This window comes from Sapajus apella, unplaced genomic scaffold (assembly GCF_009761245.1).
Source record: "Sapajus apella isolate SASKATOON/1434 unplaced genomic scaffold, GSC_monkey_1.0 scaffold127, whole genome shotgun sequence".
Lineage (NCBI taxonomy): Eukaryota > Metazoa > Chordata > Mammalia > Primates > Cebidae > Sapajus > Sapajus apella.
In genome coordinates, this window is record NW_022437067.1 from 462029 (window position 1) to 476292 (window position 14264).

Below are 14264 nucleotides of genomic sequence, written 5' to 3' on the forward strand. Positions count from 1 at the left end.
TCCACGGACCACCCGGGTCCGCAAGTGAGGCGGGGACCGCGGCGGTCGACTTCGGGGAGGGTCGGCCGGGCCGTGGGGCGCGGGGAGGGCGCGGACCCCGCCCGCTCCAGCCATCCTGGCCGTTGCGCAACTCAGGGCGTTTGCAAAAACCACGTCTGGGAGGACTTGGCCGCAACGCGGCACAGAGCGCGCTCGGGGAGTGCGGGCGGCGGCGAGTGCATGAGCGAGCGAACGAACGCACGCCCGCGGGAGCGCGGGGTCGCCGCGTGGTTGCGAGCGCGCCTCCCGGGGCGCCGCGGTGGCGGTAAAGGCCCTGCGCTCGGCGGCGGGCAGGCACTTTGCAACCGCTCCCTAAGCCCGGCCCCGCCTCCGCTCCCCGCCCCAGGCCGCCGTGGCGCGTGGCCGGGGTGCGGGGCGACCGCGCATGCGCAAGAGCGCGACCACGCCGCGTGCGCGCGCTGCAGACCACCTCCCGTGCCGCGGGCCGGGCTCGGCCATGGGTTCGGCGCCGGCCGCGGGCTCGGTGCGCGCGCGCTACCTCGTGTACTTCCAGTATGTGGGCACCGACTTTAAGTAGGTGTCCCGGGCGCGGCGGGGACCACTACGTGGGCCCGGGTGGAGGCGGGAAGGAGGGCGCGGGCGGGCAGGCGGAGGTCTCCGGAAGCGAGCTCCAAACGTTCGGGGGAGGAAGCGGCTTTGGCCTCGGAGGGCGGCCCCGGTAACCTCCGCCCGCCTCTTCCCGCAGCGGGGTGGCGGCCGTCAGGGGCGCCCAGCGGGCCGTCGGGGTCCAGAACTACCTGGAGGTGAGCTCGGCGGGTCCCGGGACGCCCGGTGAACGGCAGGGGGGAGGCCCCGCCCGCGCGTCCCGGGAGTCCGGCCCGGCCCACCCGCCCGCCCCGCGGCTCGGTCCTGCAGGAGGCCGCCGAGCGGCTCAACTCCGTGGAGCCGGTCAGGTTCACCATCTCCAGCCGCACAGACGCCGGGGTGCACGCCCTGAGCAACGCGGCGCACCTGGACGTCCAGCGCCGCCCGGGCCGGCCGCCCTTCCCGCCCGAGGTCCTGACCGAGGCCCTCAACACCCACCTGCGGCACCCGGCCATCAGGTGAGCCCGCGAACTGAGCAGCCCCGGGGCGCTGCCGTCCCGACTCCGCGTGTCGCGGGCGAGGTTGGAGGTCTGGGCAGCCCGAGGTCTGGGGCTCGTTCCCCCGGTGAGCCCGACCTGCTGCCCCAGGGTCCTGCGGGCCTTCCGAGTGCCCAGCGACTTCCACGCTCGCCACGCAGCCACGTCCCGGACCTACCTGTACCGCCTGGTCACCGGCTGTCACCGGTCTGACGAGCTGCCCGTGTTTGAACGCAACCTATGCTGGGCTCTCCGGGCAGAGTGAGTGTGGCCCTGACAGCGGGCAGGGAGGGGGCAGGCCGGCCCCCCTTCCTGACGGTTCCCCTGATCCCTGAAGCCGCCTAGACGTGGCCGCCATGCAGGAAGCGGCCCAGCACCTCCTCGGCACACACGACTTCAGCGCCTTCCAGTCGGCCGGCAGCCCGGTACCAAGCCCCGTGCGGACACTGCGCCGTGTCTCCGTGTCCCCAGGCCTGGCCAGCCCCTTGGTCACCCCCCAGGAGAGCAGGTGAGGAAGGGCCCATAGCCTGTGGCCCTGCCCTCAGACTGGCAGCGCTAACTTTAGCTCTAGCACCTCCCTCAGCAAAGGCAAGGCCAGGCGGGACAGGGACAGCCGGGCATCCTCAGGGCCTCGTCAGCTGGAGGATGTGGGGCAGTCGGGTGGCCAGGATGCCCCCCTGCCTGCAGCTATGCCCTCCCCTCAGGCTGAGCAGAGCACAGGGAAGGCTGCCTTTCTTTGAAAAACCCCTGCCCTGCCTAATGAAAGAATCTTGGCAGCTACCAAAAAGGTTTCACTGGGGCCAGTGATTCTGGCCCAACCTGGCAGTGGCTGGTTTCTGCTGCCCCCGGTACTGTCCGGAGAGCCACTCACAAGGTGGCAGCTTCTGACCACAGAACCTCCGGTTGGGGTGAGCCCTGAGAGAAGGAAGAACTTCTGCTAGCCCCAGACTCCCATGCAGAGCAGCAGGTATAGGGCTTGGGCCTCTGGCCACGCTCCTCAGGGACGGCCAGGCTACCTGCCCAGCCTTTGGAGTCCTGCCACCTCCATGCCTGGGCATTGCTTGTCTGCCTCACTGGGGATGGGGTCAGCCAGAGCCCCTGGGGGACGAGCTAGTGGGAACCAGGCTTGCCCGAGGCCCCGCCGTGCCACCCCCTGAGGCTGGTGGGCTACCTACAGGCACTTGTTTTCCAGGAAGCTGCAGTTCTGGAGCCTCGAGTTTGAGAGCCAGTCCTTCCTGTATAGACAGGTGGGCTCTGTTCTGGGGCCCTCCCTGGGGGGGCGGGGCTGAGGGTGGGCAGGCCCCTGTGCAGTCTTGGCTCTGGGTCACAGGTACGGAGGATGACAGCTGTGCTGGTGGCCGTGGGGCTGGGGGCTTTGGCACCTGCGCAGGTGAAGACAATTTTGGAGAGCCAAGACCCCCTGGGCAAGCACCAGACACGCCTGGCCCCAGCCCACGGCTTATTCCTGAAGTCAGTGCTGTACGGGAGCCTTGGTAAGAGCAGCGGGCCGAAGAAGGGTTTTGCGGTATGCCCACTGACTGCTGAGGCCCAGTCCTCACGGGAGAAGGCACAGCCTTCCTGCCACCCGGCCACAGAGGAATCTGGCCATTGCCCAACCAGAAAGTCAAGGTGTGAGGTGGGGAGGCCGGGGGCCAGTGACTGCAGGAGTGCAGGTGTCCCCCCCAGGGTTGCAGCCCCTCAGTCCAGCCCGTCTTGCCCTGGCCCTGGGAGTCAGTGGCAGGGAGGGCTCTGGGCCAACCTTGCCCCAGACTGATGCAGTGTCTGGTGTGTCCACAGATGCTGCTTCCTGCACCCTGCAGGGGCCACAGTTTGGGAGCCACGAATGACCCTGGACGCTCAGCCAAAATCAGGCCACCCCAGGGCAGTTGCAGCTACCTGGGGCCCACAGCACTGCTGCCTTACCTCCAAATTAGCCCCGTCTGCCTCAGTCCCACCACCCTGGATGCCCATCTCTGTCCCGGGCGGGGCAGGGTGCAGTGCAGGACGTAGTCGGGGGCACCAAGTGATCTTTTGTTATGCTTTTACTGGAAACTGCTGTCTGGGACCCCCTGCCCTAACCATCGTTTTGGGGGCCAGGAGCAGGAATAAAGGCAAAGCAGCCCGGAGGTCAGTTTATTTCTTCAGCTGCAAACAGCCACTCGGGCGGGCACATGACCCCCAGGGACTGGATCCGCAGGGTGTGTTCACCCAGTGCACCCACAGTCCTGAAGTGCAGGCCCAGGTCTCTCCAGCTAGGTGAGGGCAGAGGTAGGTGGGTGGGTGGCTGGCCTCAGCTGAGAGCCTGGGGGAGGCCCTTCTTCAGCAGAGACGTGAGGAAGCTCCCCAGCTCCTCGTCCTGGAGCAGAGGCAAGAGCACCATGGGCAGCACGGGACGGGGAGGGGATGGTGACACCTGAGCTGACCTCAGTGGGGCGGGGGCGCCCCTTACCTGGTAGGTCCAAGAGACCAGCAGCACCTTGGTGCCTGGGTCCTCAGAGGGGGCGGCAGCCTGGATAAGGATGGACTCCACAGTCACCGAGCCGTCCGGGAGGTGCTGCACACAGTGGTCCTTCAGGATGCTGTGGGGAGGCTCCATGAGACCCTGCCTTGCCCCCAGGGCCCGAGAGGTGGAGGGGCAGGGCCGGGCGCCAACCTCTTGAGGTGGCTGTAGACACGCAATGCAGTCTCCTGCTCCTTGCGCGTGTCGTGCAGGTGCACGCGGCAGGTGAAGCGCAGCTGGTGCTCGGCTAGGCCCAGCTCTTTGAGGGCTTGCTCTGAGGACACCAGCCGGAAATTCTGTGGGGCAGGGGCAGGTCAGAGAGCGCAGCAGTGGCCCTCCCCCCTCCAGAGGCCACCCTGCCACTCACGCTGTCCTTCATGATCAGGGTGCCGTGCAGGAGCCGCGGTTTCTTGGCCTCAGGGAGCAACCCTGTGGAGGCAGCAGGGGCCATCGACGTGAGGGCAGCTCCCAGCCACCCGGCCCAAGCACCCAGCCCGGCCCTGCCCGCGTACCCTGTGCCATCTCCTGCTTCAGCAGCCCCAGCGAGATGCCTACAGGGATGCTGAGGCTCGTGGGCAGCGTCACCGTCTCGCCGTTGGCCGGCATGTAGCAGCTGACCCCTGGACCCCGGGGAAGAGACAGTCTCAGTGCAGGCTGCCTACGCTGACCCGAGGTGGGCCCCAAGCCGCCCGCCCAGCTGCCTACGGAGCTCCTGCTCGATCTTCTGCTTCAGGAACTCCATCTTCTTGGCCTCGCCGTGCACCAGCAGCACACTTTCCGGCTCTGCCTGGCCCACCAGCTGCATGATGCCCTTGGCGTCCGCATGGGCACTGAACGACATGTACTCCACCTGCATCTTGACCTCCAGCTGCAGGCCGCAGGGCATGGACAGTGGTTACCACCAGGACGTGCCCCTCGGCTCTGCCAGCCCGCGGGGGATCAGGACTCACCACCTGCCGCCCTTCCATCTCCAGCTTCCGCTGTCCACTGAGGATCTTGTGGCCCACGGTGCCCTGCACGCAGTAGCCGGGCATGATAACCTGGGGGCGGGCACAGAGCTCACAGCCACAGGACCCCAGCCTTGGCACCTCAGGGCCTTCCCTGGGATGCCCCAACTTGAACCCTGGAAGCTGTTTCCACCTGCCAGTGGTGCCCTCCCAAGCCTAGCTGTAGACTCCAAAGGGCTCAGGTTTTGGCACAAGACTGTCCAGGGCTGGGCTGGGGCTCTTCTGCCTAAGGTGGACGGGCTGCGTCACAGGGAGACTGAAAGGCCCCAGTGTCCCTCAGCCAGCATGGGGCCAGGCCAGCAAGAGCTCAGGCAGAGAGTGTCAGGACAACCCGCTAGCCTCCAGGTTCCTGCACCTCACCACGGCCCTCACCATGTTCTTCTCATTTCCCGCCCATTTCCGGAAGATCTGCAGGGACTGCCCGGCGTGCAGCATTCCTGGCGTGGCAAACACAACCTACGAGAGACAGAGGGCAGGGGCGGGAGGGGGTCGACTCGGCAGGAGATGCCCCCCACCCCTGCTGCAGGCCCAGCCCAGAGACCCATGGGCAGGGACCTGTAGAAAGGCCAGCTGACGTGGACACACTGGCCAGCCCCACCACAGGCCTCACCATCGGCCCTGGGTTGTCAGCAAAAGCCCGGTCAAAGGCCTTGATATGTTTGAACTCGAACATGTTCCTCTGAACAAAAGTCTTGCGGATCTTCTGGTTGGTCCAGGGGATGAACAGCTTGTAGTAGTGGTTGGCCTTCTCAGTCAGGCCCGTGGAGAAGTAGATGGGCACCTTCAGGTTCATGCGCTCCCTGGGGACCACCGTCCTGGTCAGCACAGTGGCCACGGGAGGACACTGCAGGGCAGGACTCAGCCGGGTCACCCCCACAATCTCATCTGCACGACCCATACACAGGCCGGGTTGAGCCCCGTCTCCCATCATGACCACAGGAGGCCAGTGTCTGCACCCTATCTCCCATTAAGCCCTGTGGCAGCCGAGCATGGTGGAGGACCAGGAACCCCATCAAGAGCCACAAACAGTGGCACCGATGGAACGTCACAGGCCTCCCCCCGAGGACAGCAGCGAGCGGCACCCTGGGCAGGGCTGCCCACCACACCCAGCAGTTGTGCCACTGGACTGTGTGCACGCTGGGCCAATGCATGGCCGCAGCTTCCAACCCGGGGCAGGGCTCCTGAAAGAGCCATCCTGGTAGCACCTACCAGAAGGTCTCCAGGAGGATGCAGAGCTCCTGGGCGCGGCCCAGCGCGAACACGGGGATCAGCACCTGGGGGACATATTACGCTTGGCCCAAGCAGGAGCCCTGGCTGCGTGGCCCCTCGGCACAGCAGGCAGTGTCCAGTGAGGGCACGGCCAGGCACCCAAGAGCTGTGGCCCCGTGTGGACCTTAGCCTCTCATATCTGCTCCCAGTCCCATCCCAGCGACTCTCCGGAGACAGAAGAGAGCGGCATGGGGGCCCTGGCCAAGGCTTCATCAGGATCTGAGGTAGGAGGGGCAAAGGAGCTCCCTAGGGAAGGGTCTCTGAGCTTTTCTCCTCAATGCTGAGCAAACTTTTCTCTCTCCCTACCTGAAAATGCAGCACCCCACACTCTGAGACGCTGACCTATGCCAAGGACAGCCAAGCCTGCCAGAAAGACCTGCCCGGCATGACTGAGGGCCTGTGTCCCCAGCCCTGCTGCAGCTACCTTCCCACCACGCTCCACAGTCTCGTGGACTTTCTTCAGGAAGTCTCGCTCCCGGCAGCGCTTGGAGTCGCGGATGGTCGTAGCGTACGTGGACTCTGTGATGAGCAGGTTGGGGCGGCACTTGTCAATCCACGCAGCTCTGGAACACGGGTCGGGGTGAGCTGTGGCAGACTGTCCCCACAGCTGCAGGACTGGGTGTGACAAGCTGGACCCCAGTCCCACCCCAGCTGCCTTCCTAGGCCACTCTGGCTGGAAAGACCCAGCTGGTAAAATGCTGTGGACAGCACACTTGGGAAGAGAGGAGGCACAGAGGTCTCCGCCTGGACCCTGTGCCTTCGCGAAACTGAGCCCAGAAGGAAGAGGCTCTCCGGGCCACACCAGACCTGGGAGACACTGCTGGGCTGTCCACTTAAGGGCTGGCATCCCCACAGCTACAAGGGTCACGAGCTCCAAGGGGGCCTACAGGACAAAAGACGCCTCGGCAGACTTACCCCAAGTGTCGGTCTGGGGTCATGTTGTAATCACCCTGGTGAATGAACAAGGCTGCCATGGTGAGGGTGCCTCCCACCCCGGTAGCCCCTCCCGAGCCTCCGGCCCCTTCCACTGACCGTGTAGACCACAGACTCTGAGCCCACTTTAATCTGGAACATGGCTGCCCCCAGCACGTGGCCTGCATAGTAGGCCTTGATCTCCAGCTCGTCATCCACCTGTGGAGGACAGGGCTGCGCTCAGGCTCCGCCATCAGAGCAGAGGGGCCGGGGTGGCAGGGGTGGGAAGCGAGGGCACCGCACTGAGCCTTTCATTCCCTGTTTCTCACATGGCACCCAGTTCATGAGGAACAGGCAGCAAGGACCACGAACGGGAAACAACAGACAGAAGACTGAAGGGCGCTAATGGCAGAGTTTCCAGCATGGACTCCGAATGCACTGGAGATGAAAGACGAGATGAAGAATGGGGGCAGCTGGGCGCGGTGGCTCATGCCTGTAATCCCAGTACTTTGGGAGGCCAAGGCAGGCAGATCTCGAGGTCAGGATTTCGAGACCAGCCTGGCCAACATGGTGAAACTCCATCTCTACTAAAAATACAAAAATGAGCTGGGCATGGAGGGGTGCACCTAAAATCCCAGCTGCTCAGGAGACTGAGGCAGGAGAATCACTTGAACCTGGGAAGTGGAGGTTGCAGTGAGCTGAGATTGTGCCACTGCACTCCAGCCTGGGCAACAAGAGCAACTCAGTCTCAAAAAAGTGGAAATTCTAAAACCAGGAACTGTAACAACCCAATTTAGGAATTCAATGGATGAATTTAATGCCTATGACACATAACCAGAAAACAGAATTCATGAACTGAAAGACACTGGAGGGAATATCCATCAGGAAACAGGAAAGACAAACGGATGATGAAGTTTCCAGAGGTGGATCGTCAGACTCAGGGCCCCGGAGGAGAGGGAGCAAGAACGGGACAGAGGCAACACTGGAAGAAATGTGAACGGCCTCAAGCCACAGATCCAAGAGGCCTCAAACTCTGAAGAGGCCGAGAGCACGTGCTGGGACCGGGCGCGGTGGCTCACGCCTGTAATCCCAGCACTTTGGGAGGCTGAGGCGGGCAGATCACAAGGTCAGGAGTTTGAGACCAGCCTAGTCAATATCGTGAAATCCACAAAAATTAGCCCAGTGTGGTGGTGCTCGCCTGTAGTCTCAGCAACTCAAGAGGCTGAGGCAGGATAATCACTTGAACTCAGGAAACAGAAGTTGCAGTAAGCCGAGATCACACCACTGCAGTCCGGCCTGGGAGACAGAGTGAGACTCTGTCTCAAAAAAAAAATTGGTCCATCAGCGCATAAGCACCAAAAACCAAGGTGAAGGCCATAACCCTACAGGCGCTCGTGCCCAGAGATGGCCTTTGAGACAGGAGAAAGGACGACGCATGCAACGTGCAGAGTCAAGCTAAAATTCTACACACCTTAGAGGAGAAAGTCCTTCGAGAACGAGGGTAAAATAAATCCACTTGCAGGCAAATAAAAATTAACGGAATCACCAGCAGACCCATGCTGATATTCTTCAGGCAAAAAGCAAATTATACCAAGTAAAAGATGGAAAAAATGCAGGAAGCACAACAAAGAAAACAACATAAATAAAACTAAGCAGCAGGGCGCAGTGGCTCCCGCGTGTAATCTCAGCATTTTGGGAGGCCAAGGCACGCGGATCACCTGAGGTCAGGAGTTCAAAACACGCCTGCCCAACATGGCAAAACCCCGTCTCTACTAAAAGTACAAAAAAATTAGCTAGGTGTGGTGGCGGATGCCTGTAATCCCAGCTACGCAGGAGGCTGAGGCAGGAGAATCACTTGAACCCGGGAGGCAGAGGTTGCAGTGAGCAGAGATTCCGCCACTGCACTCCAGTCTGGGTGACAAGGTTGAAACTCTGTCCCCTAAAAAAAAAAAAAAAAAAAAATCTAAGCACATGGTGATGTCACCAGGCATTAGAGATCATGTCTTGCTGGGTTGAAATACGGTGAGGGAGTTGCCAGGTGCGGTGGCTCACACCTGTAATCCAGTACTTTGGGAGGCTGAGGTGGGAGGATCACCTGAGCTGGGGAGGCTGAGGCTGCAGTAAGCCAAGATCACACTCCAGCCTGGACAACAGAGTCAGAGACCCTGTCTCAAAAGATAATAATAAAAAAATTTCAAACCAAAGAAGATAAATACCCTTCATTTTGACAAGAAGTTCAAGCAGAAAGATGAAACGTTCCAAAATATATAGGAACGTGATAGTTTCAAAAACATGAAAGCAACACCCACAGACTCTAGTAAGACAGACAAATCCATCCTCTCTGGGGGAAATTTCACCAATCTGAGCTGTCACTTGCCTACCTCACTTCCTCCGACCCACACACACGCTACCACACCCAGAACTGGGTGCCCTTCAGAGCTGGCCCATCTCCCCTCTGGCCCCTGCCTCCCTCCCTCCCGGTGACACCCCAGGAGCTCCGGCGAGTATCTGGCAACTCTGAGTGTTCCGAGTTCCCACTCTGGCCTCTTCGATGCTACGCAGACAGAGCCCGGTGGTTCAGAGACCAGGGCACACCCCCACCCTGCATGCGCTCTCTTGGGGCCAGCACCCAGTCTGGTCTGGGACCCGCATGCTCGCCGGGTGCCCCCTCCTGGTGTCCCCATGGTGCTGGGCATAAGAGTGAGGCCCCACCCTTCCCAAGGCTGTGCAGAGCACGCGGAAGGCATGGTTGGTGTGGGGTGGGCAGTGACTGTGCCGTCTGCGGCCCTGGGAGCCTGACCTGGACTGTCTGGTGGAGGTGGACGGCCACCACCTTCTTCATGCAGTCCTTGATCATCTGGGAGGTGAAGAAGTTGGCCTCGCCCTTTTTGTCCACGGCGATCTTGCGGTAGTCCTCCAGCAAGATGGGGCAGATGGCCTGGGTCGGGTGCGTCATGTAGATGGGCCCGTCGTAGCCCACCATCTCACTGAAGTAGGGGAGTGCCCCACAGTGGTCCAGGTGGAAGTGGCTGGGGGACGAAGCACGGGTCAGGCTGGGCCCACCCTACCCAGCCGTCACCCCCGCTCTGGGCTTGCGGGTCACTCGTCCCATCGTTCGCCGAGTGCCTACTGTGCATCAGACCCCGTCCCAAGGACTCAAGTGTTAGGAATGAGCAAACACAAAACTGTCTCCCTGGAACCTTCAGTCTGAAAATCTAGCGAGGCAGTAAGCGAACGGGACACAACATTAGTGATGGTGACGCACCTACAAAACAATGCAAAGCCGCTAAGGAACCGTGAGTGGGGGAGCCGCTGGCTTTTCAGGTGGTCGGGACAGGCTGAGTGGAGCTGCAGGTAAAGGTGGCACAGACCCGAGGGCAGGGACAGTGCCTGGCAAGCCCCGAAAAGGCACTAGAGGCCCTGCCGTGTCCGAGAAGAAACCACAACCACGAGGGTGGGGACACTGCCTCCGGAGACGGGGCTTCTCCAGGCCTCACAGGCCCCTCTGGCTGCTGGGGAGGACAGGCAGGGCAGGGGGACCAGCAGGAGTGCTGTGGCCATCCAGGCAAGGCCACCCAGACGAGTGGGTCATAAGATGCTGGACCCTGAAGGCTGGAGTCAGGGCAGACTCGAACCTCTGGAATCGCCAATAGACAATGGAGTTTAAAGCTCCTGAGACAGTGAAGGCATGGGAGCGGATGAAGCCTGGAGGGCCGGGTTCAGAGGGCAGGGCCGGGTTCAGAGGGCAGGGCCGGAAGAACAGGCAGAGACCAAGCCATGTGTGTGACCAGCAAGGCAAGCAGGGAGCAGATCCTGGGGCCCCAAAGACCCCTGAGGATCAAGAATGGTGCAGGCCCCTTGCCAAAGGCTGCCGAGGCCCAGTACGGGGGCTCAGGCCCCACAGGCACAGACGTGGGGCCCTCAAGGCCCCTGGCGGGTGCCCACCTGATAATCACACAGTCCAGGAAGTCTGTGAGGCGGCCGTTCTGAGTGATGTAGGAGAAGTCAGGGAAGCGCCGCTGGGAAGGGCATGAGGGCGTCAGGTCGCGGCCATGGTCTCCAGGCAGCATGTGGGAGCACCGACACCCCAGGAAGCGGCTCCCAAGAAGCAGGATTCTGTGTGCAGACTCAAGGCCAGGCTGGGCACTCCCACCCCCCAAGTGGCATCAGGATCCCCAGCTGCTCACTGCATCTGGAGAGGCCAAGGTTCACCCCACCCTCATGGACAAATCTGAGCTGGAAGCTAAGCCCACTCTTATGGACCCTGGGGCTGGGGCCCAGTGCAGCACAAGGGGACCTCCCCATGTAGGGACTCGCATCAGCCGGGCCCACCCATCCCCGCTCCCTGAAGGGTACAGCCATCCAGACACGACCACTGCTGCCCACTGCCCCACTGTCCCAGCTCCAAGGCCCAGGGTCCTGCTGTGGACGGCCCGCCATCCCGACCTCTGGGCCTCCTGCCCAAGGGACTCACATCGTCATTGAAGCCCATGTGCATCCCACAGTCCAGCATGACGTTCTTGCCTGCGATGGACACCAGGATGCAGCTCCGGCCCACGTCCTGGCCAGCCCCTGCTCAGGAGAGGGCGGGTGAGAGGCACTGCTGTGTGACAGACACTTGGGCCACCTCCACTCACAGGAAGGGGGACACACGGGACCAAGCCCCACACCACCACACCCAGGGCTGAGGCCTGCAGCCCACACACCTTCCCCTGCCAGCTTCCCCTGGCCTCTCAAAGTGGCTGAGGACTGCTGGCTGAGTAGTGGGCACTGTGTGGTGGTCCTTGGTGCCCAACAGAGTTAAGTGCTGGTCTGTGGGGCCAAGACCTCAATTGGGGTCACTCCTGGGCTGTGGCTGGACCCTCAGCAGAGCTGCAGACCAATGAGGCCGCCTCCTCCAGGACCTGTCCCCAGGCAGGCAAGGGCGTGGGTGCCTACGTGCTGGAACTGGGTGCCTACTGGTGGTGCAGCTGTGGAGGGATGCCACGCAGCCTCAGCCACGCCACAGCAAACACAGTGCCGGCAGTCCAGCAGTGGCCAGTGTGGGCAACACAAGCCCCACACCATTGCACACCGTGCAGCCCCAACACGGATCCTAATCTGTGCCCCACCCATACTCCTGACAGGCAAGCAGCCCTGGCCAGGCAAGGCACACTCAGCCCCTCGTGGCCTGGGGGCCCATGAGGAAAGGGCCAGGGTCTCTGCACCTCTGCTCCTGCCTGCGCCTGGGCAGGAGTCTGATGGCAGTGAACGGCCTGGTTTTCCCCTTGCATCCCACCCACCTCCCTCTGCCAGCCACCTGAAGTGTCCAAAGCCAGTACCACACATCAGGGTGACGGGGCCAAGGGCCTGCCTGCCATAGATGGGGGTCTCACGTTCTCTTACAGGCCTGTTCCTGCCCTCGCTGGGCTCTCTGAGGCCAGGGCCTCAGCTGTCTCCTCCTTCTGCACCTCCTGCCCCAAGCCATGCCAGGCTCACAGAGGCCCCCCAACATCTGTTGGAGGAGAGGGCTGCCCCTCTTTCCAGGCAAGGACCTGAGGCCACAGAGGCACTCATGGTACACAGCCCTGAAATGTGGGGCTCGGGTTGGTTTTCTGAATTCCAAAGCCCAGTCCTTAGGCACTGGCAGTCCTGCCTCCCAACAGGACCCACACTGATCCCAAGGAGGAAAGGTGGCAGAGGTGCAGGAATAGAGCCTGGAACTAGAGGATGGGACAGGGCTCAGAAGACACAGGAAGAGCATCCCTGTCTGCAAGGAGATTGCTGGCAGACAAGTAAACGAGGCGCCCCGAGTGTGCCAGACGGAGGCTTCTGTGACAGCGAGAGCAAGGTAGGAGTACAAGGAAGCCCTGAAACTTCCAGAACCATGAAGAAAAATTCCCCCTGAGAAGCCAATATCTGAGCAGGGTGGGGACGGACAGGCAGGGTGGGAGAGCAGCCACACAAAGGCCAGGGCGTGGGAGTGAGCCCAAGGACACGGCACTGGCCCAGTGACCATGAAGCCCGAGAGGCGGTACCTGGTGCAGGGAAGGGTGAAACGGGCTCTGCTTGGACGATCCCTGGGCTGAGGTGACTTGAGAAGATACCCAGGTACAGGTCTGGGGTAACTGAGGCCATGAGAAAGATAGGACTGTCCAGATAGTGGGCAGAACAGGCAGCCAAGAAGCCAAATGGGAAAGGGGCAGGCTGGGAGGACCCTGCAGAGGCCTCAGAGAGCAGGGGAGGGCAGCAGAGCCCACACTAACAGCTGCAAAATGCTGCAAAATGGGATATGAACTCTGACCTGGCAGGCCGGGGTGTTCAATGCAGCTGTTAATAACACAGCAAGCTAGGCGCGGTGGCTCACACCTGAAATCCCAGCACTTTGGGAGGCCAAGGTGGGCGGATCACAAGGTCAAGAGATCAAGACTATCCTGGCCAACATGGTGAAGCCCTGTCTCTACTAAAAATACAAAAATTAGCTGGGCGTGGTGGCTCGCACCCGTAGTCCCAGCTACTCGGGAGGCTGAGGCAGGGGAATCACTTGAACCCGGGAGGCGGAGGCTGCAGTGAGCTGAGGTCGCGCCACTGCACTTCAGGCCAGTAACAGAGACTCCATCTCAAAAAAAAAAATAAAAAAACAGCACAGTGTCCCTGCTGGGGCGGGTGCACCCTCTGAGGAAGCACGCCGTGGAGAAGGACATGGAGTCCCGTCCAGGTGTCTGTACTGGAAAATGCCCCTGACCTCCTGCCCAGGTTCCAAGACAGCACATGGCAGGCATGTATGGAAAAAACCCAGGGACATCAGGAGGGTTGGCCACCAACACCATGTCCCCCCAGTTGTTTCTGAGACCCTGGATTTTGGTTAATTCTTTCCTTCTTCATATTGTTCTATACTGTACAACTTTCGTCTTTTTTTGAAATAGGGTTTCGCTGTCACCCAGGCTGGAATGCGGTAGCGCCATCATGGCTCACTGCAGCCTCAACCTCCTGGGCTCAAGCGATCCTCCCACCCCCCGCCTCCCAATAGCTGAGACCATAGGCGTGAGCCACAACACCCAGCTAATTTTTGCATTTTTTTTTTTGGGTGGGAGCAACAGGGTCTTGCCATGTTGGCCAGGCTGGTCTTCAACACCTGGGCTCAAGCAATCCTCCCACCTTTGCCTTCCAAAGTGCTGGGATTACAAGCGTGAGACACAGTGCCCAGCCTGTTAGGGCCTTTAGAATTATGTATTCGTGTTTTCTACTATCTTTTCAATGTTGCAAAGATCGAGAACAAGAGCTGAACTGACAGTTGATTTAACTCAAATGTGAGCACAAAGGGTGGCAAACAGAAAGTGAAAAGTGAGGAGGCAGAAGCGGGGCTGCGGGACTGGAAGGCTGAAGGGCTGGGGGACCGAGGGGCTGAGGAGCTGGGAGGGTGGAGAGTTGAGGAGCTGAGGAGCTAGGGGGCTGGGGGACTGAAGGGCCGAGGAG

The 14264-nt window shown here is 61.3% G+C and overlaps 2 protein-coding genes across 7 annotated transcripts; one reads left to right on the plus strand and one right to left on the minus strand.

The window, feature by feature from the left end:
• The first annotated feature begins 423 nt into the window (after positions 1 to 423).
• Positions 424 to 7364, plus strand: PUSL1 (pseudouridine synthase like 1). Of its 5 annotated transcripts, XM_032262062.1 has the most exons (8): positions 424 to 573; positions 746 to 803; positions 916 to 1103; positions 1233 to 1382; positions 1459 to 1629; positions 2314 to 2368; positions 2452 to 2614; positions 2919 to 3247. In XM_032262062.1, exons 1-8 carry the CDS (start codon positions 425 to 427, stop codon positions 2966 to 2968), a joined length of 984 nt encoding a protein of 327 aa, XP_032117953.1. In that variant the 5' UTR covers position 424; the 3' UTR covers positions 2969 to 3247. The 5 variants fall into 5 exon arrangements, with proteins under 5 accessions (XP_032117953.1, XP_032117954.1, XP_032117951.1 ...); XM_032262063.1 differs by lacking the exon at positions 2452 to 2614; XM_032262060.1 differs by having other exon boundaries at positions 2452 to 3009.
• Positions 3149 to 11408, minus strand: INTS11 (integrator complex subunit 11). Of its 2 annotated transcripts, XM_032262058.1 has the most exons (16): positions 11284 to 11408; positions 10755 to 10828; positions 9610 to 9838; positions 6930 to 7028; positions 6813 to 6847; positions 6322 to 6460; positions 5838 to 5902; positions 5239 to 5428; positions 5001 to 5084; positions 4572 to 4661; positions 4327 to 4489; positions 4134 to 4241; positions 3989 to 4050; positions 3775 to 3917; positions 3571 to 3700; positions 3149 to 3477 (listed from the first exon to the last, which is right to left on the minus strand). In XM_032262058.1, exons 1-16 carry the CDS (start codon positions 11320 to 11322, stop codon positions 3412 to 3414), a joined length of 1716 nt encoding a protein of 571 aa, XP_032117949.1. In that variant the 5' UTR covers positions 11323 to 11408; the 3' UTR covers positions 3149 to 3411. The 2 variants fall into 2 exon arrangements, with proteins under 2 accessions (XP_032117949.1, XP_032117950.1); XM_032262059.1 differs by lacking the exon at positions 4572 to 4661 and having other exon boundaries at positions 11284 to 11394.
• Between the last annotated feature and the right edge of the window lie 2856 nt (positions 11409 to 14264).